We start from the raw sequence: 22,199 nt of genomic DNA on the forward strand, positions 1-22,199 counted from the left end.
AAAACTTGTGTTTGAGGTTTGAAGTGAAAGTATAAATTGTTCATGCTTTCAGTGAACAATAAAGATATGCCTTCCATAACGGAAGTTGTCACGTTTGTAATCATGGCGTCCTCCACTGCCCCGAGAGGCAACGTGATAACTCTTTAAAATGAGAAACCTTTGGCTTTCTAGCACAACTATAATCAGTTTCATGTCATTTTAACACAACATACTTAAAAAACCAAGTTTGCACTCCTGGAACTTTTCGCTGAAAGGTGAGAATAATCAAAGTTCAGTTTGGTAGAAAATGCTAGCCTGCTATTAGCGAAGTGTGCTAACTCGCCTGCTGTATGTGCTGAACACGTTGGCTCCAGTATCTGCTTAATATGCCTATTTTAAAACCCTGTAACATTACGTGTAACTGGAGTTATTAGAAAAGTCTAGACGTAGACATTTTGTTATTGCACAGCTGTAAACCTCGGTGGAGAAATTTACTGTTTCAAAATAGTGAACTCGTTAGCTTAGCCTTCATAAATTGCCTAGTTTGGTGGGTCTGGATGCTGTTTGGTAACACGTGAACTATGTTGACATTAATTTCATGTCTGGAAATCTAAAGCCTTCTTCTATCTTGCTCTTGTGAATCAATATAACATTGTTTGAGCTCCTAACTCATTTATATGTAGTTAAGTGCGTTTATTTCACCATATCAAAGTTTAATGTTCTAAAAAACAACAGTGTATCCTTGTAGCTGTACCGTGTTTTCACTGAGGGAAATAATGAATACACTCTCGAGCTCTGTTTTCCTGGCTGTACCAATCCATCGAATTAAAGTATTATCGATGAAGTGTGCATCATTGTGACATATTTGGTGTCTTTCTAGACTTTATAAACCTCACTAAGATTGATTCATTTCAGTTGGTTGGTACTTTTTTAAGCCATTAGTCAGCTGGCAGGAGATCGGTGAGGGTTTAAACCGTAAACAATCATTAGTCTCAAGTGTCTTACTAAATGTTAATGTTCGTCTTTTCTGTATCTTACCACTTACAGAAGAGTATTTCGTAATCGACACAGAAATGGCTTCGTTTAAACCTACGAAAATCCAAGTCTATCCTAAACTTGGAGAGAAAGTCACGCAAGACACACTTTACTGGAAAAACTACAAGGTGAGTCTCTCCTGCGTACAGTGGGTCTCAATATTAACGTGGGCAAAAAAAAGCTCATCCTTAATTTTGTTTTTCTCAGTCTTAAAAATATATCTCTGTTTCTCCTATCACAGGCTCCGGTCCAAATAAAAGAATTTGGTGCAATCACGAGCATAGACTTCTCCCCAGTGGCGCCACATAACTTTGCTGTGACAGCTTTCACAAGGGTAAGTTGGCCTCTCTTGCATACATTAAGCTTGGTTGTGTTTTTTTCTCTCACAATTAGTCAGTGCTCACCTCATAAAATAAGTCCGGCTTCAGTCTGTCCTCTGAATATTCAAGTATTGAGTTATGCAGCATTAGTTTGAGATTTCTTGTCATTCTAACACTGTTTTCTCTACAGATCCATGTTTACGGCCCATTCTCCCAGGAGCCTGTGAAGACATTTACACGCTTTAAGGACACTGCGTACTGTGCTAGGTTCAGATCAGATGGCCAGCTGCTCGTGGCAGGATGTGAGGACTCGGTTGTCCGGCTGTTTGATGTCAGTGGCAAGGTGGCACTCAGGATGTTCAAAGGGCACACAAAGTAGGTATCCCACCTCGTGTGGGACAGTGTTACTAAATAGGCTTCATGTCAACATTTTGGCAGCACCTAAAGAGGTTATGTTGGAAAAGTTAGGTTTTTACAATTTCAAAGTAATTAACATAATGGAATCAATGCAGATAAAAAAATCTATCTATATAAAAATATATTGTGCCTTTTTTATACTAATGGGGGTTCTGTACATGTATGCTATATTTGCATTAAGCAATAAAAAGTGTCAATTTTATTTAGCACAAACATAATTTTAAAACCAAAAAATACATTTCAGTCCTTTGTCCCATCATTGTAAGCAGATGTCCTGTTCAGGGACACAGGTGGCTCCTGATAAGCTCTTCTTAAGTTTTTGTGTTGGATGATGATTCCTTGAGTGATCCATCGACTGAAATTCCTGATGATCTCAAGTATTCTGACAACTTGTCAACGCTCTTGAAAGTTGTTTCCAAGTGTGTGATGTGTCATAAAAGTAAACTTCTGTTCTTTTATTTCTGCTCAGGGCCGTACATGTAACAGACTTCACGTCAGACCGCTACCAGATCCTCACAGGGTCAGACGATTACACGTGTCGACTTTGGGACATCCCAAACTCCACTGAGCTCAACACCTACCAAGAACACACAGATTACATCCGCTGTGGCGTCACAAGCAAACTCAACAGAGATCTATTTATTACTGGTGAGATGGAAGTAATAACTTTTCAAATGGTGTTGATTTAAAAAAAGAAAATGATTTGACGACCGGTCGACTATAGGCAAGAACTGACAAATCAGATTCAACTAGGTCAATTCTTAGTCGGGGACAGCTCTATACTTTACTTTATGTCTTTTCCTCACACATTTTATGATTTCAAAATAATTCAATCAAAAATCAATCATCAGAAAAACTATTTTGTTCCTTTTTAAAGCATACTAATGTACATAGTTATATTTACATATTGTAATACAAAGTGACAATTTTAATTCCCTGTGCATAATACAATTTGAGGTTCAACATGTCTACACACTGCATAGGTTGGAATATTCATGTACAATATAGTTTCAATATTCCAAAAACACAGCACACCGTTCCTAGCTGATTGTGTCTTCTAGAGTTCCTGTGTTGAATGATGATTCCTTGAGTGATCCATCGACTGAAATTCCTGATGATCTCAAGTATTCTGACAACCTGTTAACTGGTGTACACTCTTGAAAGTTGTTTCAAAGTGTTTGATGTGATATAAAAGTGAACTTCTGTACTTTTACAGGCTGCATGTCTGCCGCAGCAGAAGAAATTGTAAATTCCAGAGGCCTCTCTTTATGTTTTGACAGTGACATTTAAAATCCACCAACATTTGGCTTTTGACTGATATTTTTTATTTCCTAAATGATTTATGGTGTATTAAGATCATATTTTCTTCTTTTTCTTGATTTTCTTTTCCCTTTTTTTACTATAACTAATTTCTTCTTAAAAAGATAACAAGGAAAAGAAGATAGAAAAGTCAAATTTTGAATCATTACACACACTGTAACTTTTTACCTAAAATAATTTAATAATTAATATGCAGAATCGGTTGTAATCCTGCTATAAATGCTGCTCTCCAGTTGTTAGTCTGCCACTCCAGATATAAGGAGGACCAACATGAAAAAAATTGTGTCACTAACAATTCATGTTTTTTTTTTCCTCCTAGGATCTTATGACCACACACTGAAACTCTTTGATGCCAGAGTGGATAAGAGTGTGATGACCATGGACCACGGCCAGCCAGTGGAGAGCCTGCTTCTCTATCCTTCTGAGGGGCTCCTTGTCTCTGCAGGTAGAAAGCTACGGAATCATCAATTTTGCCCGACTCACCCAGAAAATGTGTCTGATAAATCAAAAAATTGGAAGGCCTGGGCTATGATACACAAGTTAAACTTTTATTTGCCTCTCTGCAAATATCTGCACCAGTACTTCAACTTGTACACATTTCATTATACTTTATTAAAACTGCTGATGTTTATCCAGGACATTAAAAGCTTTCTCTCCCTCACCCTTTAGGGGGACGCTATATGAAAGTGTGGGATCTGCTAAAAGGAGGCCAGCCTCTGGTGTCATTGAAGAACCACCACAAAACTGTCACCAGTGTGTGTCTCAGCAGCAATGGACAGAGACTGCTGTCTGCTTCTCTGGACAGGTACGGGGACAGGTGTATGTACAGGCTATGCAGATCTATGAGCAGGGGAAAAAAAACATTTGACGATCGGTCGACTATCGGCAAGAATTGACAAATCAATCAGATTCAACTAGGTCGGGGACAGCTCTAAACTTTACTACATGTCCTTTCAATTTTTCTCACTCACTTTATGATTTCAAATTATTCAAAAATCGATCATCAAAAAAATATTTTAGGCCTGTTATAGCATACTAATGGAAATTATGTACATATTATATATTTACATAAAGCAATAAAAAGTGACAATTTTATTTAGCAGAAACATAATTCCCTGTGCATAATACAATTTGAGGTTCAACATGTCCACTCACTGCATAGGGTGGTATAGGCATATACTATATAGTTTAATTATCCCCGATTTAAAACTTAAAAACCCATTTCAGACCACTGTCCCATCATTGTAAGCTGATGTCCTCTTGAGGGGCACAGGCCGCTCTTGACTAGCTGGTTGTGTCTTCTGGCTTTCCTGTGTTGAATGATGATTCCTTGAGTGATCCATCGACTGAAATTCCTGATGATCTCAAGTATTCTGACAACCTGTTAACTGGTGTACACTCTTGAAAGTTGTTTCCAAGTGTGTGGTGTGTGTGTGTGTTTTTTTTTCTTCTTATACATGAACTGATCTAATGCGGAGATTCTGTTTTGTCTTTCAGACATGTGAAGGTGTACAACACAACAAACTATAAAGTAGTCCACAACTTTGACTACGCTGCCTCCATCCTCAGTGTGGCTTTGGCTGTAAGTAATTATATTTAACCCTTTTTATTCTCCTTTTTTATTATTCGTTTTTCACGTTATAAGTTGAATCAAGTATATATATATAGTGAGGTTCAAATATGTGAAGAAAAGAATATATATATTATATATATTTATACCAACCCAATACAGGAAATTGCTTAATTAGCTGATTATGGTCTGTAACAAAGCAAAGCGGCTCCTGACTAGCTGATTGTCTTCTGGAGTTCCTGTGTTGAATGATGATTCCTTGAGTGATCCATCGACTGAAATTCCTGATGATCTCAAGTATTCTGACAACCTGTAAACTGGTGTACACTCTTGAGAGTTGTTTCCAAGTGTTTGATGTGTCATCAAAGTGAACCACTGTACACAAAAGAGATATTAATTCCTGACAGTAACACTATGAATGTGTTTTCCTTAGCCGGATGATGAGTCCATTGTCGTGGGTATGACCAACAGTATCCTGAGTATCAAACACAGGAAAAGCCCTGAAGAGTCCAAGGAAAGCTCTGGCCAACAGAGGCGAAGGCCATCATATCGTCCTTTTGTCAAGGGGAAGAATTACGTCCCTAAACAGGTAAAATGACATGGATTAACTGAAGTCTAATGAGTGAATGAGATAATGAGTCTTACGACTTTTATTGTCAATGAGTTGTTATATAAGGCTTATGAGACTGTTTGCTTTATTTTCCCTCTCCCCATTGTTAATCATTTTTTTCCTTCTCCTTCTTTTTCCAGGATGATTATCTTGTCAGTAAGCCTGTGAGACTGCATTTGGCCAAATACGACAAGCAGCTGAAGAAATTTAATGTATCGAAAGCTCTGGATACAGCCCTTGAGGTATACATTTCACATATTTATAAAAGTTTTTCAAATGTTTGAGGTTCCTTTTTAGTTTTAAAGTTGTTCAATTTGCTATGTAACACAGTAGCACTAATACTTTCCTGTTGCTAAGTTGTACTAAGTGAAATGGCAGGATGAATAGCATCCCTAATGCAAAAACAAGCATTTCTAAAAAGATGTCAGTTTGATTTTAGTTGTATTAATATACCAGTGTATTCATTTGAACTAATAGTCATGGACAAGGACGAGAAAGCCAGAGATCACCGTCGCTGTTATGAAGGAGCTGGATCGAAGAGGAACGTTGAAGAACGCTTTGGCAGGACGCGACGAACAGGGACTCTCTCAGTTGCTCAACTTCCTCATAGGGTAGGACGCAGATAAAGACTTATCTACATTTGTACATCGAAGGAGCCTTTTGCCACATGAATACTCAAAACTCCTTTACCATTTCTTCTCCAGGAACTTGGTTGACCACAGGTTTGCTCCCGTCCTTGTACCGACGGCCGAGATGCTCCTGGACATCTATCGGTCTGTGGTGGGCCAGTCACCGGTGGTGGACAGACAGCTGCTGCGTCTACAGGACCTGGTGGAGAGGGAGATAGACTACCAGCAGGAACTCCTGGAGGTGCTGGGCATGTTGGACACAATGTTCGCCTCCTCCCTCCCTAGGAAGGAGGTGCCATGCTCTGGAGCCAGCAGGTCCAATGGCCTGACACAGGGGGAAGCCAGTAGACCACAGCTCCAGGCCACCTGAGGCTTGTAGGGGGACAACCCCCGCTTTAGACTGGGTTAGAGTGCCTTTTAACAACTCTAAAACTCCTTTTTCGAAACATCAGACACACATTTCCTGGCGTGACAACAATGATAGGCTTCAACAAACAGAAACATTTGTTACAGGTTTTTAAGAGACTGAGAAACTCAAGGTCTCTCTCTGGTGTGACTGAAAACACAACCGGCAACAAAGAGACCATGCATTTACCGTATGATTAGCCTGTGTGTGTTTGTGAAGGTGTTTTTATTGGAAGTCCTATAATTACACTTTCAATTGGTATGTAAGTGAACGTTTTTGTGCTTGTCTGTTTGCATAAATTCCACGTGACTGTCTGCTTTGTATTTTCTTAATATTTGGCATTGACAAATGTTTTATAAGCAGATAAAAATAAATCTTTGTAATATTGAAACCGAATCATAATAATTGTGTTTGAAAAATAGTCTGGAAAAAAAAATCAAGTGTAAATACACACTAGTTTACAGAGCTTAGCCCTAGGCTGTGTATTTACACAATATTTTTTTCCAGTGCATACACAGGTCAGTCGATTGTTACAAGTTATTCACTGATTTTGACAACAAGCATTCTCCAGAATCGCTGACTCCAATTTCCACTGATCATACAGATTTCAACAAGTGTGGATTATCTCTCTTTGCCGTTGAGTCCATTAGAGGTCGCTGTAACCTCAAAGAAACGGCTAATTTTCACATGTGAGAAGGAATTTCCATTAGAACAGACGGTATACCGAGGGCAAGTGACAGGGAGGAGGATGCTGCTGCTGCTGTGTCAGTGGAGGCTGCAGCTCAGACTGGAAGCAGCAGCTTCACGAGCGCCATTTCTCAACTTGTAGCTTTGACGCTGACACTTGAATTAGCAGCAGGAGGATGAGTCCGAGTTAGGTGCTGTCTTTGCTACATTTTAAACGCACTGTCACGTGTCCCGTGGCGGAGTTTGAGCTCCTGCGAAGGTAGGAAATTACCTCAACACAACGTGAACCCCTTTTCAACTAGCTGTCGACTTTATGTGTCTGTTTCCTATCTGCGACCGTTTGTTTGCTAATATGTCACACCTGTTCGAATTGTAAAGTATAGCCTAACGTTATTAAATGCTACAAATTTATTCTGTTAAATAGGTCAAATTTGAAGTGATTGAAATTCAATTTTATATATTTTTTAAAAGCACTTGTTTTTAAAGCTAATGTTTTTGTAGAATCTGCTCATTAATATCCAGTGTTGTCTTTCATATTCATATCCCCACTCCTCTTTCATGAAGCTAGCTACCAATCTTGCTTTGCCTTTTCTCACTGTAATATTTGTTCAGTATAATTCTATATCATTATAGATTGTAAAATGCGAAAGATAATGTGATTGCACAGGAAGCAATTTCTTGAAAATGGTTAAGACCCTGCTGTTGTGTTCGCTTTAGGAAGTGGCCACTGATAAAGAACAGATCAGAACTCGGCAGCAATTGAACTTAATCGATGTCCTACTTTCTCTCTCTCTCTCTCACACACACACACACACACACACACACACACACACACACACACACACACACACACACACACACACACACACACACACAGGAATAGGCTACAGAGCATGCATATTATATTTGGGCATATTTGGTGTTCTGTTGCTGTCTCTACACACCAAGGTAAAATTGTATCATTAAATTCATTACTCATGTACTTGAGATCAAAAGATGATCCTGTCAAATCAGAAACACTTTTATTGGCTCAGAGAAGGTTTGATAATCTCTTTGGGATCAGAGGAGCAGACAAAATAACCAAGGAGGTAGTGAGGAGTCACATGGCTACACATACTTACTGACCCAGGTTTTTTAATTTTTAATTTTGCTCTCACAAATGTCTGTTTAATGTCTGTCTTTGGCTGCAGTTGGTGCACAGATGGAGCTGAGCAGGAGGAGAGTGCCTCTGTATGTGAGTATACTGCAGTCAAGTTTGAGACCAGCTAGTCTCCAGTTAATCTCAAGAGTTAGTTGCTACTCTGGGAAATCTCTGCAAATTGAGTTAGGAATGTAGTGAGGGATCCGCAGCCTCATTTATAAAAACCAAAGGTCTGTGGCAGAGGTTTTGTCCTCGTGGCCAAACCAAGGTTTTTAGGTAAATGCCTCAAAAGTCTTATCTGAAAGTATACAACTGGTTTCTGTGCATTTCATTCAGTTCACTAAAGTTAATTTAAATAAAGTTCTGTATAAAAACAACTTCAGATTTGACACTTGGGTCAATGATTGTGCCATTATGACAGACTTTTGACTTTGATCAAACAGAAACTGTATGTGAATGAAATAGTACAATGTTTTGCTGTTGGATTATTTGAGTATTTAATCATAGTTTCTTTGATAGAAGAATAAGAAACGTATCCATCAGCACAACAGTGACAATGCAAGCCTGGCATTTGTGTATTTAACTAGTAACTAAGTAACTCTGTGATTCATTCATCATTCATGATTTTTATTTGTATTTTACTTACTCAGCATTGGAAGGTTAAGCTGTAGTCAAACAGGGCAGGACTGCTGTCAAATATTTTTGTTATTGGTTTCAGTTTGGGATTTTAACATTGTACACAAACAATAATGAACAGAACTAATGCTTTTCTGCAGATCAAAAGGGTCATACATCGGTCACGCTGCATTCTGTCAACTGACTCCTTTCTGATTTGACATGTTTTGAATGCTGTTTCTATCATTTTACTCAAGGTCCCTTAAAGGTTACCAATGCATGCAACAACAACTCAGGCAGTCACACATGTCCTTAACAATTTTCGTGGCAATTCATCCAATTGATGTTGAGATATTTCACTCAAAACCACATATGTCAGCCTTCTACTGGCACTAAATAAAATAAATAGAGGATCATTAAAAGAATGGCAATCCGTCTAATAGTTCTTGAGTGTATCTTTTCCAAGGTGGAGAACAAAGCAAATGGTAGCATATTGCTGGTCAGGCACACATCATATCACTTCATGCTGCATCAATTGTTTCTAGCTTCAGAGTCTGTTCTTTTCCATTCTTCCTTTGCCTGAGGTAGTCCCCACTGATACTGTTTGTCCAGTATTTCATCTAGTGGCCACAACATCATTAGTGGTCAACTTGTGGAACAGGAGAAGCTGTGTAGACATTATATGATTTGTGGTAAATCGGATGTTCTCTCTTTCAGAGAATAGATGATAAGGGATTGTTGCTAAATGTTTAAGGGAACCTGAAGGTAGGATCATCATGTGAGACTGGGAGAGACATGGAGGCGGGATCTCTATCTGAACCAGCGAAAGCAGTGAAGAGAAAAGCCTCTCGGTTTTATAGTCTGCAAAATTAGGTCAGCTGTTGAGGTGATGCAAGGCTAGAAAGTCTACTTAAAAACACCCTTTACCATCCAACGCTATGCCCATTGCATTTCAAATTAAGCCTTATAATTTACATTTTTGCTGTCCTTTCTTTCCCTCAACCTGTCTCGTCTACTAATGCCTCAGTCAGTCATTTGAAAGGTTTCCCAGAATAACCCACACAGTGTTTTTTTATGGCTGTATTGCTGTCTGGCCCTATTAAGGCCACCGTAGGTGGACCAATAGATTTCTGTCAGTATCGTTATTATAATTATACACAAACATTTGAGTATTTTCTCTCTTTTTATAAAAAATAAAGAATAGAAAATAAGTTTGGTTCTGGTATCCCAACCTAGGCCACGTTAATAAAAATGAAAATGTAACTATCCCCAGCTCTTGAAAATTCAGTGGCCTAGAACTTGAACAACAACTGTGGGCTCTTATGTGAGGATTTACAACATGTTGCCACACCCACCTCTGACCTGCGCAACTTTTCTTAAAGGCTATCAATCAGACTGTCAGAGGTCTGACTGTTCTGCCCTATTTCACCTTTGTTCCCGCCTCAGATCAGGTCTAAAGGGTCCGGGCCTGTCGGGATCAGGACAGGACTTTACAGTAGACCCCTATACATTCCTGTTTTTATTGGGAGGGAAGTTTTTATTGGACCCTCAAGAGGAATGCTGTCAAGGGATTTGATGTGCTTTTCAGAAATGCAGAACACAGCTTTACAATAGTCTTAAATTGAGCCTCTTTCTATATGAATAAAGATATGTTTTACTCAGTAGCATCTTTCTTCTTGATTCTCCCTGTCAACCCCTCATATGTTTTTCTTTACCTCAGGGCCAGGCCAAGGTATTTGCATTGCTGGAGGGTTTAGACTCGGTGCCAGAGGATGCAGAGGTCTATGTTGTTTTGGAAGGATCCAGACTGGTCCATGTCACCAGGGCTCAGAGTGATGTCATGCTCTGCTTTATCGTGCCTGGTATGTGCATGTGTATTATGTGTATTGCATTGGTGTGTTACTGTATGTATTTTGGAAAGAAAAAAATCTAAAAGGGAGGGAATTATAAAAAATAAAATAAAAATTCTGACACTGAACCGTACATTTTGACAGTCCCTAATGTTCTACTCCCCCCACGCACACACAGACACACACACACACACACACACACACAGACACACACACACACACACACACACACACACACACACACACACACACACACACACACACACACACACACACACACACATACACACACACTGTATGTGACTTGAGGTCTGGAAGGGTACAGAATCTTATCAGCTTCCTCTCAGGAGGGAAGCGGCTCCATAAACAATATGTCAACATTACTGAGCCTCTGTCTAGGTTGACACAGGCAACAGGCAGTCTGTGGGCTTGCGCATTATCTACAATAGCTGGACTATTACAACCAGATCTCCCTCTCCATAAAAAAAAATAAAAAAAGCCCATTATCAGCATACAAAATGAAAATCTGAAAGTTTTTTATCACGCTCTGACATTTCTAAGGCACAATAGGCTGTTGGCATTTAGGGTTTCGTATATTTAGCATGTTACTGTATATACTCCATAATTTTTTTTTCAAATGTCACAGTCTTTAACAAGATACAAGTGACTAGAGACAGTGCCTCAATTTGAAGTGAAATAAACTTTGATCTCATACTATATATAGCCTATATTCTTTTTGAAATTTTCTTTAAATGTATTTAATTTTTTAATTTAACCTTTATTTATACTCAAGAGATCAATTGAGGGGTGACCCTCATTTGCAATGATGTTAAGTCAAACAAATGCAAAGCAAAAACAACACATACTCAATATACAATGCAAATACGCAACAACTGATGAAGAGAGAAAAAAAACTATTGAAAAATGTAGGCAGTAGAATGGAATAAATAAATGTAAATATTGTACATTATCTACAAATATGTCTGAGTGAAGTCTATGTTGTCTCTCTCTCTTTCAGGACATAACCTGGCTGAAGTGGTCTCTGTGCAGGCATACCTGTGCTCCCAAACCACAACCCTCACCTGGGTGGGCGGAGCTTCGTTGGAGTACGTCCAAGATGATGCTCAGGTAGGGAAGATAGCAAATAGCACTCTTAACATTGGATGCATGTTTGTGCTTCCTAGTGGTAAAATAAACATTCAACCATATCCTTATACACAGAATGTTCATGCTTAAATAAATGCTCTTTTACCTTGACTATAAGTATAATATTAAGTGAAAAAAGTTTTTTATTTTTACAGAGCAGTTATCACAGATTGTATCTTATTCATGAGTGCTTTGCTCTTAGGATCTGGCAGAGCACCTGGTGATAAACGGTCATTGTCTGAGCTCCACGTCTCACAAGGAGCTGAGCAGCCTCTTCAATCTGGGCCAGGAGAGCTCTCGCTGGGCTATGGATCATCGCGTGGCCCTGGCCATGGCAAACCTGGATATCCCCCAGACCTGGAATGTACTGGGGAGCCACAGTGGAAACGGTGAGAGCAGGATAATCTTGTGTTGATGAATGGGCATTCCTGCACCGATTTGTTGTTCCAAAGCACATTGAATATTTAAATTCATAAAGATTTAAAACTGTACACATTAGATGGATAATATTTAAATAAATGAAACTTTACAGTGTAAATTGACAGACAAGGAAGGTTAAGGAATGGTTTGGGGGGTAATTTAGTTTAAAGACAGACACAGTTTTGAAGGATTGACTATATTTTATCATTTAAATCTCAGCTCATGAACAAAACATCTTGAGGTCTTGTGAGCACAGATATGGTTGACAGATTTTTTCATAACGTCATCTCTCAGCATCACGCTGGAAAATTGGAGCCAGTGCTTTCAGGGAAGGTGAACTGTTCAACTCGGCTCCTCTCCACCCACCTTCTCCCTTGCCGTCATTCCCATTTTCCGTGCTTACTAGGCTGAAATCGGAAGTGAACATGGTCACATGTGTGCTTCTGTGGAATTCATCAAAGCCAATTAAGCAGCATGTAATGTGGTTAATAGAGCCGTTCCATCTGGAAGTAGCCCTAGGCAGAGCCCAATAAATGTGTGTGTGTGTGTGTGTGTGTGTGTGTGTGTGTGTGTGTGTGTGTGTGTGTGTGTGTGTGTGTGTGTGTGTGTGTGTGTGTGTGTGTGTGTGTGTGTGTGTGTGTGTGTGCGCGCGTGCGTGTGCGCGCGCGCGTGCGTGCGTGTCTGCCTGCCTGCGTGTGTGCGTGCGTGCGTGTGTCTGTGTCTGTGTCTAATAATATGTGTGCTGACCACCATGTACTGTATACTAGATGCCACCATCTGCCTGTGTGATCTGAGTGTTTGTGTATGGGCCACCTACATAAATAGAAACTAGATTTACCGTTAATATAGTTATGGCAGTCTGTTTCATAGCACCGTCTCCTTCTAAATGTCTATAGCTTATTTGATAACACTGCTCATGACATCACTCTATTGCTGATGCTGTATGTGATATCGGTGGTTAGCATTTGTTATAGTGTATTCTTAATTTTTTTTAAAGGCACTGGAAAAACTGAACTAATCCGCATGCTATCCCACAATCAAGATACTTCTTTGGAGCTTGATAATATTCTGGATCCAAAACCCTGAGGGGATTTGGATACAGAATATTCTTGGTCAAAAAGAATAACTGCATTTTTGAGAACCGACGTTGAGCCTTTTAGATATATATAAAGTAAACATGGGTTTGTTTACTGTAAATGAATCCCAATTTGATTATGATTTACAATGAATCTCTTCTAAAAGTAAATTACGAAATGATGAAAAGCTGCAGTACACTCCTTATGTTATGTTTATTGTTATTAAAGTTAATGTGACTCAATTCTGCAGTTACGTCTGAATGGCTGGTAAATCAGTCACAGATGCTGCAATATTATGGGGTTTAAGTCACAAAAATCTTGATGAAAAACACAAGGAAACTGCATTAACAGACAGGAGCAGTTGTTTTACCAAAAGACACGTACTGTTGAGACATATTTTATCAACAGTAACATCAATACAGAAATACAATAGGTGTCACTAAATTGGTAGAGACTTCAGGATCTTGAATTGTGCAGCATGTTAAGGTGCTTCTATAATTTTCTTTATCCAGTGGGAGTTACCTTAATGATGAGCTAATTTTCCTTTTTTCCCCTGTTTGGAATGCTCTGACTTTCTCTTTCTCTTCTTCTTTTGATACTTCTTTTAACATAAGAATCTTCAAAAATACAAAATTACATTTCCAAGCTTACTTTGAAAAGCTTTTTTATTTCCTTTAAGTGGGTCAGTGGAGCAGAGGGATCTGGTGAAGAGACCAAATCAATCATTGACATTTGGGTTAATTATCATGGGGAGGTGGTTATCAAGATGAGATTTTTTCAACCAGTTAGTTTCCTCCTATTTTTCACACATTCTGCCAATGGCTTAGCGTTTCTCATCTCACTGTCTTCAGTGGATCTCAGTGCAATATGTATATCTCTGTAGAGTTATGTGTTGCTATTTTATCGTCCTATGTTTCTTCCCTTGCCTCCAGAGCACAATGTAAGGGAGTCTCCCCTCCACCTGGCTGTGCGGTGGGGTCTGTATCATCTGGCAGAGCTGCTGCTCTGTCAGCCGGGGGGTCTGATGGCCGTGTCTATGCCAAACCAAGACGGGGTCACGCCACTGCACCTAGCACAAGCAGCCGGCAACTCAGAGCTCCTAGAACTGCTCACACAGTAAGAATGTATCAGCTCCAACAGGGCACTGCAGGGAGAGAAAAGACAAATAAATCACTGTTTTGCTGTAACATGGTCTTTCACAACATTTCCCACACAACCCCAACAAACAGGGAAAGCTTTCCTTCAAATGTAAAAAATTACCAAGTTTTACACTAGGTATTTCCCCATGCATTCATTAGATGCGCTTGCTTATCCTTCTTAGAGGTTTGCGTGGAGGCTGCAGCCAATCCCAGCTGACTTTGGGCGAGAGGAGGGGTACACCCTGGACTTGTCCACTGTCAAGAACCCTCTTGCTTTTCTGCTAACTACCACCACCCAGCTATTGCTCCACATTATTCACATTCTTTAGATTTCCCTGTACCAACACTACAATATACTGTTTGAGGAACATTTTATGACCAGATGAAATGCTAAACACCTGTTTGAATTACCTGTCAAACTCAGGAATGTTTTGTGCTCAATCTGGGTCCATAAATCTTTTAGCTCACCTTTTATACGCCTGTTCACTTAGCCTGAAAAACAAGAAGACCACCATCTGCACTGAGTGACAGTACTACTTATTTATTTGTTTATTTATTTTAATTGCTTGGAAGGAAGTATTAACCATATTTTACTGATTGAAAGTAGTATTCTCTAATGAAATCCACCTTAATGTTATTTTTGTTGTTGTTGCTATCATCCTAACCCACCTGTTGTGCTGCAGCCCACCCAACCCTCTAGCCACGCCCCCAGCCGGGCTGTCCCAGGTGTGGGCAGACCGGTCCCGCTTGCTGAGGTTCTGTCACGACACGGGGAACCTGACTCTGACCGTCAGACAGAACCTGAGGTGGAGCTCCGAGGAGAGCCGGCACGCGGATATACTGCTGCTCAGAGACCGCCTCAAAGATGAAGGCTTTCTCAGAGAGGTGCGTTTGAGTTATCAGTGTTTATTAGTAAGTCGTGAATGTATGTAATGCTGGGTTAAGACAAAAAAGCACTTTCAATTATAATCAGACTTGCAAATACACTTGCTGTTGATATTATCAGGCATAATGTTCTGGCTTTTTCTTTTTGGAGGACCTTGCGCACGAGCAATTCTTAACTGCAAATGTACCTGAAAGTACGATCAAATTAAAGCCAGTGGAAAATTGGGCAATTTAAATTAATATATATTTAATACAAAGCTAATCAGTCTGTCTGTCCACAATCTTTATAATTGAGTTTACTGCCTCCTCATACTTACCTACATTTCCTTCCCTCCCACAGATCAGAGCATTAAGGAGGGAACGTGCAGAGATCATCATAGGAAAGGAAGAACTGGTGGATGATCCTACTGAGAACGGTACCATGCCCCCTAATAACCTGTCTATCTAGTGTGGTGTGAGAGACCTGGCTAAACTAAACCATCCAGTTTCAACTCTTCTCTCTTGTGCTTTATGAGGCTGGATACAGTGGCTTGAATCCGACTTAAATACTGATAGACATCTACTGCCCTCCTGTGGGGGTTTTAGGTATTGCAAAACTCAAATGCAGTAATCGGGCTGTTGTAAACATACTGCAGTAAATGGGAAAGAAGGTCATGCAATTTCAAGGAAGCAAACATCTAAGTCATGTTTGAATAGTATGAATCATTCCAATATAATAGTTTCCAAAAAAAAATTGTATAATACCGCTGTAATTAGTTTAATAATTTCATTTATAAAGAAGTTGACTGACAGAGAATTAATCACCAAGAATATTGATAACTGATTCATTGCTCAAGTCATGTTAACCAGCTCCAATGCAAAATATTATAAAATGTGTTTTCTGCTTTCCTCTGCTTTTATATCTTTTGTTTTTCCGAACGGTTTAGACACAACATGCAATTCGGAGATGTCACCTTAAGCTCTGGGAATTTTATACAAAATAAACTGTTTCCAGATAAATAATTAATCAAAATGTTAAGACGAGCGATTAAAAATGTAAAAAAAAAACAAAAAAAATCCAGTTCGTTACCAGGAGAAAATTCGAAAGGTCACAGTCTCTTTTACAAGTTTGCTTCCCGTCATCCTCTGTTTCTGTTTCTCTCCCTCTTGCTGTGGAGCAACATCAGGGCCAGCTGGCATCACTGTATCAGACTCCAGTGAATGTGTTTAACAGTGTCACGCTGAGGCACAGAAAGACCTTTGTCAAAATAAGCTTGTTGTTTAGGGGTTTCCCTATAATTATTATTATACATATTCTCTTTCCTCAGCCTTTTGCCTCTGGATTTTCTTCTTCCTCCTCTTCATCATGTATCTCTTGTCCCTCTTGACTTTCTCTCCCAACCCATACATCCTTTGTGGGTTGCTGCTGCCACTTCCATCTGCTTCATTTCCTGCCTTGATATTTAAATGTGACCCCAGGCCTCATATCAAACCACCCAAGCACTCATTTCTGCATGTCGCTGCCTTGTTTCTGGTAAGCATTCATACACTGTGTTCTTTGATCTGGGACGTACACGGTAGTTAAACAAAAAGAGAGGAGATTAAGGCCACACGGTAAAGATATCCCCAGGTAATGAAAATAAACGAAAAATTAGATGTTACATTGCATAAAGTACACCATTAAAAAGTGACACACATCTGTGCTTACTCAAGCCTCTTTTGAAGTCTAGTGGAAGTCTAGTCTCAGTACGTTTTTCTCTTCTTTCAGAGTTGCATTCTGATGTCAATGGAGGGAACTCTGCTGTAGAAGAAAATGTGAGTATTCCATGCAAGCACAGCAATATATTTTCTGATCACAATCCATATAAACAGAGCTGTGGACTAAAATACAACAATAATATGTTTTACTCATACTGCAAATGTGTTTGCACCATAGGTTTGCACAGCTTTGTTTGACGAGAGGAGCCAAATATGACCATGAGTTAGTTACCTGTTCTTCCAGAACATTTATTGCAATGACAGGTGTCACTTAAAGAATCCTGGTTATATAATTCCATATTATAAAACTCTCAAAGCTCCATTTAATCTCCACAAACATCTGCATCAGCCGGTGGTAAAGTGTGGCTTTGGCTGGAACAAGGCACTGACAGCCGCTCAATGCTCCACATTGTTTCACTCTTATTGTTAAGGTGTCGGAGTTGGCACCTTGCGCACGCCACTGAATAGCTGGCTTTGTGAACGGGTCAAGTGTGTATTTCATGTTCTGAGAGGTGTGGCGTGTGCACATGATTCTGGCCATCCAATAGAACCTGTTTTATGTGATGCAGATGGTTACCTAGTCGATCATCTGTCGCACACCCAGGCACTCACCAAACACTTGTGTTTTTATACTTAGTTCCACTAGTTTTTTTTCCGCTTTGCTTGTAGCCTGACGAGAGCCTGACTGTGGAAATGTGTGTGTGCTATTTGATGAACGGTTCCCCGTTTGTTCACTCAGGACTACCAGGAGCCGCTGATGTTTTGCCTGAACAAGGAGGACGAAGACGACCCATCACAGTCTGACTCCGGTAAACTATTTTATTTTTTAGAGTCTTTTTAAACTTTCCTTCCAAGCAAGATTGCTCTCTCAGCACTGCAGGCCTTGTTTTTAGATGTGGCTTTACATTGTGGAGCTTGCGGCGCCTCAGCTGTGGATCCTGTTTTGCGCACAGTGAAATTGATCACTGTTGTTTTTAGTTGGTGTTATGTTCATTGGAAGTTATCCAAGTCGCTTCAAATCAGTAAATGAGTCCAACTGCAGGAAACATTTCCTTTCCTGAACAGAATTTGGAACTCAACTCTAATCCTCAACTGGGCTGTCTACTATCCCTGTGGACTCTATGGGATCACATTTCAGCCCATTGGCTTGACCTCCCTAGTCCCCCCCTCTCTCTCTACATGGAGTTTTTGGAGTATCATCACCCTGTGTTTACAGTAATCTTGGCACCTTTTTAATCCAACATGTAGAGAACCATTCTGAGTCATCCTATTCCCACAAGCAGTGACAGGGGAAGAGGAATGAATCCTAACGAGGTGGCAGAAGGTTGATGTGCTTTAGGATGGGTAGAGAAGGGTTTGAGTTGAAACATCCTGCGGGTTAATAATTGGCTTGTATCGCTGCAGAGCAGACTGATGCCTCGGTGTAAGAATGCTGTGGTTAAGAGCTGAGGCTTCAGGCTTTATGACACTTGGCAGTGGACATCTGCAATCTTAACTTCTTGTGGCTGGTGTCGTTTTCCATGCTGTATGGTTTATGCATTTTATACTGTGTGTGTGTGTGTGTGTGTGTTTTGGTGGCTGGTGCAGGACTTTCTTTGAAGACTTCCTGCCTGTGACCTCGATCGATCCCTTTAAACGTTGTATGTGGTTCAGACGAATAAAACTGGTCGTATCCTGTTATCCTGACTAAAAAATAGCTCAGACTGCAAATGAGTCAGGTTTTATGCATGTAAATCTTCCGGGAATACAGTGCTTATTTGACCCTCTAAGGAATTTAAATTCCTCATTAGACATTCCTAAGCTGTCAGGCGTCACGATAGACCTGCAGGTTAAAAACATTTTCTAAACAAAGAAGTGAAGCACATAGCGGGATTCCTGTCTGTTTTTATCCCATACGACATGTCCGCTTGACTTGAGCTAATGCGTCATCATATGGACAGACACAACTTCTGTACCCAGAGCTTCAGCAACAGATGAGGAATTTCGAACGTAGCTGTCATGTTCGCCCTGACTTCTTGATGTCAAGTCTTTCCTCTCTCCAATTCCAATTACTGTAACTCCCATTGGCAGGACTGTAATGTATGGCCATAGCCGCTTGTACAAGTTTTACAATGCAGGTATAATTAAATATATTATTCACATTTTTATAAAGAAAGAGTTTCTCTCTCCCCATCATCCTTCTGCCTCCCTCTTCGTTCCCCCACTCTGCCCTCCTAATGCCCCCAACATTCAAATACCCCACCCAAACACACACTTTCCCCCAAATACCTACATACGCACACAAACAGAGGGACTCATGCACCCATGTCCCCCGGGTCACATCCTCCCAGGTCAGCATTTTAATGTGAGTTTAGTGAACAAACAGTAAAGGCCACTTCATCCTGACAAGCCCCGGTCTCCATAGCTGAAGAAATGAAGGGGGTTGATGTGTGTGTTTGCGTGTGTGTGTTGTCAGTGTTTGTATGCACTTGTGTGTTTGAGATGGAGACTGCAGTGGGGAAGTGCGCTCTGAAGGGGGCAAGGGGTATGGGGAAGTGGAGAAAAAAAGGGTTGTTTTGGGCTGAATGGGGGTTGCCAGGGGCTTTGCTGAATTCTTTTTTTTTTCTAGCAGCTTGTTGAGATCCCTAGGGAGAGGAGAGTAGAGGAGTGTGAGAATGGTGTGTTTGTGTGTGTGTGTGTGTGTGTGTGTGTGTGTTTGTGTTTCTGTGTGTGTGTGTTTGTGTTTCTGTGTGTGTAATGTGGGGGTAAAGAGCATGAGCAAGAGAGAGGGATTTATGATATGGATACGCTAACAAGAGTCTCCGACCCCAGCTGAGGGATCTAATTGGAGAACGGAAAAAAGGATTATACCTTGCACAGACCCCACAAAGACAGCATTAATGTTCACCAGTTCAGTGCCAACACCCTCCATAACCCCTCCCCATGCACACACACACACACACACACACACACACACACACACACACACACACACACACACACACACACACACACACACACACACACACACACACACACACACACACAGAGAAACCACTTCGATTTATTCTGCCTACATTCCGTCATTTATGTGCATTTATAAACCAATGTTGGGCCCCTTTCCAGAGTGTCATTGTCTTGATTTATCTATGTGTCTCTTAAACCCAATATCTCACTTTTTACCACCTCTAGCCAAACGTACTTGTATTTTACTTGCTGTTCCAAACAGAGCACTGTATACTGTGCAAGTTGGCAAGAGGAAAAAAAAGAGGAGAAAAAAAAGAATGAAACGACACAGAAGAACAGCAGCGGCTCTCACTGCTGTCTCCATGGTGAGGCTGCTGACCTGGCAGTTTGCCCCCCACAATGCTTCAAACCCCTTGTTTTCCCCGTAGCTTGGCTTCGACATGCTAAACTATATGGAAAAAGAGACAGAGAGAGAGAGAATGGAGTGATCGTGAAGGAGTCCCTTTAGAGACGTGGCACCGGGCATGTTTGGTTGAACGGCTTGTACCTTTTAGTCAGTATGCGCATCTGGCATTTCTCTGAGACAATCATGAACTGGCAGGGTTAATGATTTTCTCCCCCCCTTGTCTGAGGCTCACCTTTCTCTAAAGCTGTCGTCTGCCCTTGTGTTTGTCTATGGCTGTGGGTTCTGAAGTCACTCCTATGTTTGACTTTGCCTCTATACCGATTCTCTCCCTCCTTCAGTCACTCTTTTCCAGCCGTCAATATACTCCTCCCCCCTGCTCCTGTCAGCATGTGTTGATCCCTCTCTCTCTCTCTCCCTCAGTGGTTCTGTGTGTGGTAGATGAGAGACTGAGGGGTACAGAGAAAAGATTTGGACAGTCGAATGTTGGCAAAGATTTGAGAGAGTGTAATCAGAAAGACGGCAAAAAACCTAACCCTAACCCACTCAAGAAAGGACAATAAGGTGCAGACAGTGTTCGGTCCCGTGCTCTGTGGGACAGTTGGTGCAAAGTTGTGGAGGGGGAAGGGGGTGGATTTCTGGGGGAGGGGTGGCCGGGGGGTGAACATGCTGGCTCACTCCTGAAGTGTCAGAGTGTTTCTACAGCGGAGCTCTGGAAAAAGGAGAGTGAATGTTGCAGCCGGTCCACAGTGTCTGTTCAGCTCATTGGAGAAATGGATCTAAACTGACGCGGTGATCATTTTATTCATCAAACACCTCGAGCTGTTTGGATGAAGTTGTTCTCAAAGTCGGCACAATTATGGATTCTGACTCGGATTCTCCTTTCAACTACTCCTGGCCCTCTTTCCCCAAGATGAGGATGCACAGGAAGACCGGCAAAAAAGGTAACACTGAGTGGGATTGTAATTGATAGTTGTGGACATCTTAATAGAGAAGAAACTTTCCATCCTGCTGGCTGTTTATTTATGTGTAGCTGTTAAAGTCTAATGTCACAGTCAAATATTCTTGGAAAAGAGTTATAAAGAGGTTAGAGAGACATCACTTTTTTTTCTTACTGCTACATCATGTCACAGATGGCGAATAGAAGACATTACCGTAAAATGCCCTCCTGGCAGACATGTCTCACTGTTCACTGTGTGTGGAACAATACAGTTAAAATTAGACTGTTCCCATTACACATTCTTATTCATAGGCCCCTCTGCGGCACTCAATACGGGTGAGATAACTACATGTTTGCCAGTGATGTAACCTGATATGTGACAGTGTGTTGGGGAATGTCAGATGTCCACTCGAGGCTGACCGAGGGGTTTGGGGCTTTTTGGACATCATGGGCCCAGTGTGCATGAATGAACCCGCTGAGTGGCTTCATGTGACTGCTTGGGAAGTGTAAAAATAGGGATTCCCAATGCTTAATATGTTCCTTTTATTTGATAATGCTCAAGCACCTGCAGTTGATTGTCGTCAAATCTGTTTTTGTTTATGTGTCACTGCAGTGTCATGGAAGTTCAGCGTTTTCCACAGCTTGTCCATGTATGAGAAACTTCACCAAGTCGAGGGTAATCCTGTTGCTCAAACTTTACACGCAAGTTTTGTTGCTTCACCATTAGTCACTGGAGAGCTGAAGTGAATGCTTAAAATAGTGTAAAATGAAACCAGCATGGTTAAAACGTTATTTGCTTGTGTGCAAGTGGCTTTGTGTGTTTGTTAGGAAGAGAGAGAGAGTTAGAAACAGAGAGCGAGAGAGACACAGAGGCAGATCGAGTTACTGCCATGTCTGTGCCATGGCTCAACTCCAGCAGTCTTTTCCT

The 22,199-nt window shown here is 40.7% G+C and overlaps 2 protein-coding genes across 2 annotated transcripts in view; both read left to right on the top strand.

Moving 5' to 3' along the window:
• Positions 1-99: 99 nt before the first annotated feature.
• utp15 (UTP15 small subunit processome component) lies at positions 100-6,671 on the top strand. Its single transcript, XM_080043426.1, has 12 exons — positions 100-254; positions 1,027-1,142; positions 1,256-1,348; positions 1,525-1,709; positions 2,221-2,399; positions 3,391-3,516; positions 3,741-3,876; positions 4,569-4,653; positions 5,075-5,230; positions 5,392-5,493; positions 5,729-5,862; positions 5,956-6,671. The coding sequence occupies exons 2-12, from the start codon at positions 1,053-1,055 to the stop codon at positions 6,248-6,250; spliced, it is 1,581 nt and encodes a 526-aa protein (XP_079899552.1). The 5' UTR covers positions 100-254; positions 1,027-1,052; the 3' UTR covers positions 6,251-6,671.
• A 1,503-nt stretch (positions 6,672-8,174) lies between these two features.
• LOC307266213 (rho guanine nucleotide exchange factor 28-like) overlaps positions 8,175-22,199 on the top strand; it is a gene marked incomplete at its 5' end in the record, with an annotated part of 36,723 nt that continues 22,698 nt past the window's right edge. Inside the window, 9 exon segments of the mRNA XM_080048188.1 lie at positions 8,175-8,207; positions 10,450-10,591; positions 11,598-11,707; positions 11,928-12,114; positions 14,154-14,337; positions 15,044-15,245; positions 15,586-15,661; positions 16,993-17,039; positions 17,722-17,791. Of these exon segments, the coding sequence (XP_079904314.1) occupies positions 8,175-8,207; positions 10,450-10,591; positions 11,598-11,707; positions 11,928-12,114; positions 14,154-14,337; positions 15,044-15,245; positions 15,586-15,661; positions 16,993-17,039; positions 17,722-17,791 (1,051 nt within the window).

This window comes from Ammodytes marinus (assembly GCF_949987685.1).
Source record: "Ammodytes marinus genome assembly, chromosome: 2".
NCBI classification, from domain to species: domain Eukaryota; kingdom Metazoa; phylum Chordata; class Actinopteri; order Uranoscopiformes; family Ammodytidae; genus Ammodytes; species Ammodytes marinus.

Bases quoted from the DNA above. Each gene is read 5' to 3' on its own strand.
- utp15 (XM_080043426.1), top strand. From the start codon at position 1,053: ATGGCTTCGTTTAAACCTACGAAAATCCAAGTCTATCCTAAACTTGGA. The intron at 1,710-2,220 runs GTAGGTATCCCA...ATTTCTGCTCAG, and splicing joins ATGTTCAAAGGGCACACAAA to GGCCGTACATGTAACAGACT. The intron at 5,863-5,955 runs GTAGGACGCAGA...TTTCTTCTCCAG, and splicing joins TTGCTCAACTTCCTCATAGG to GAACTTGGTTGACCACAGGT.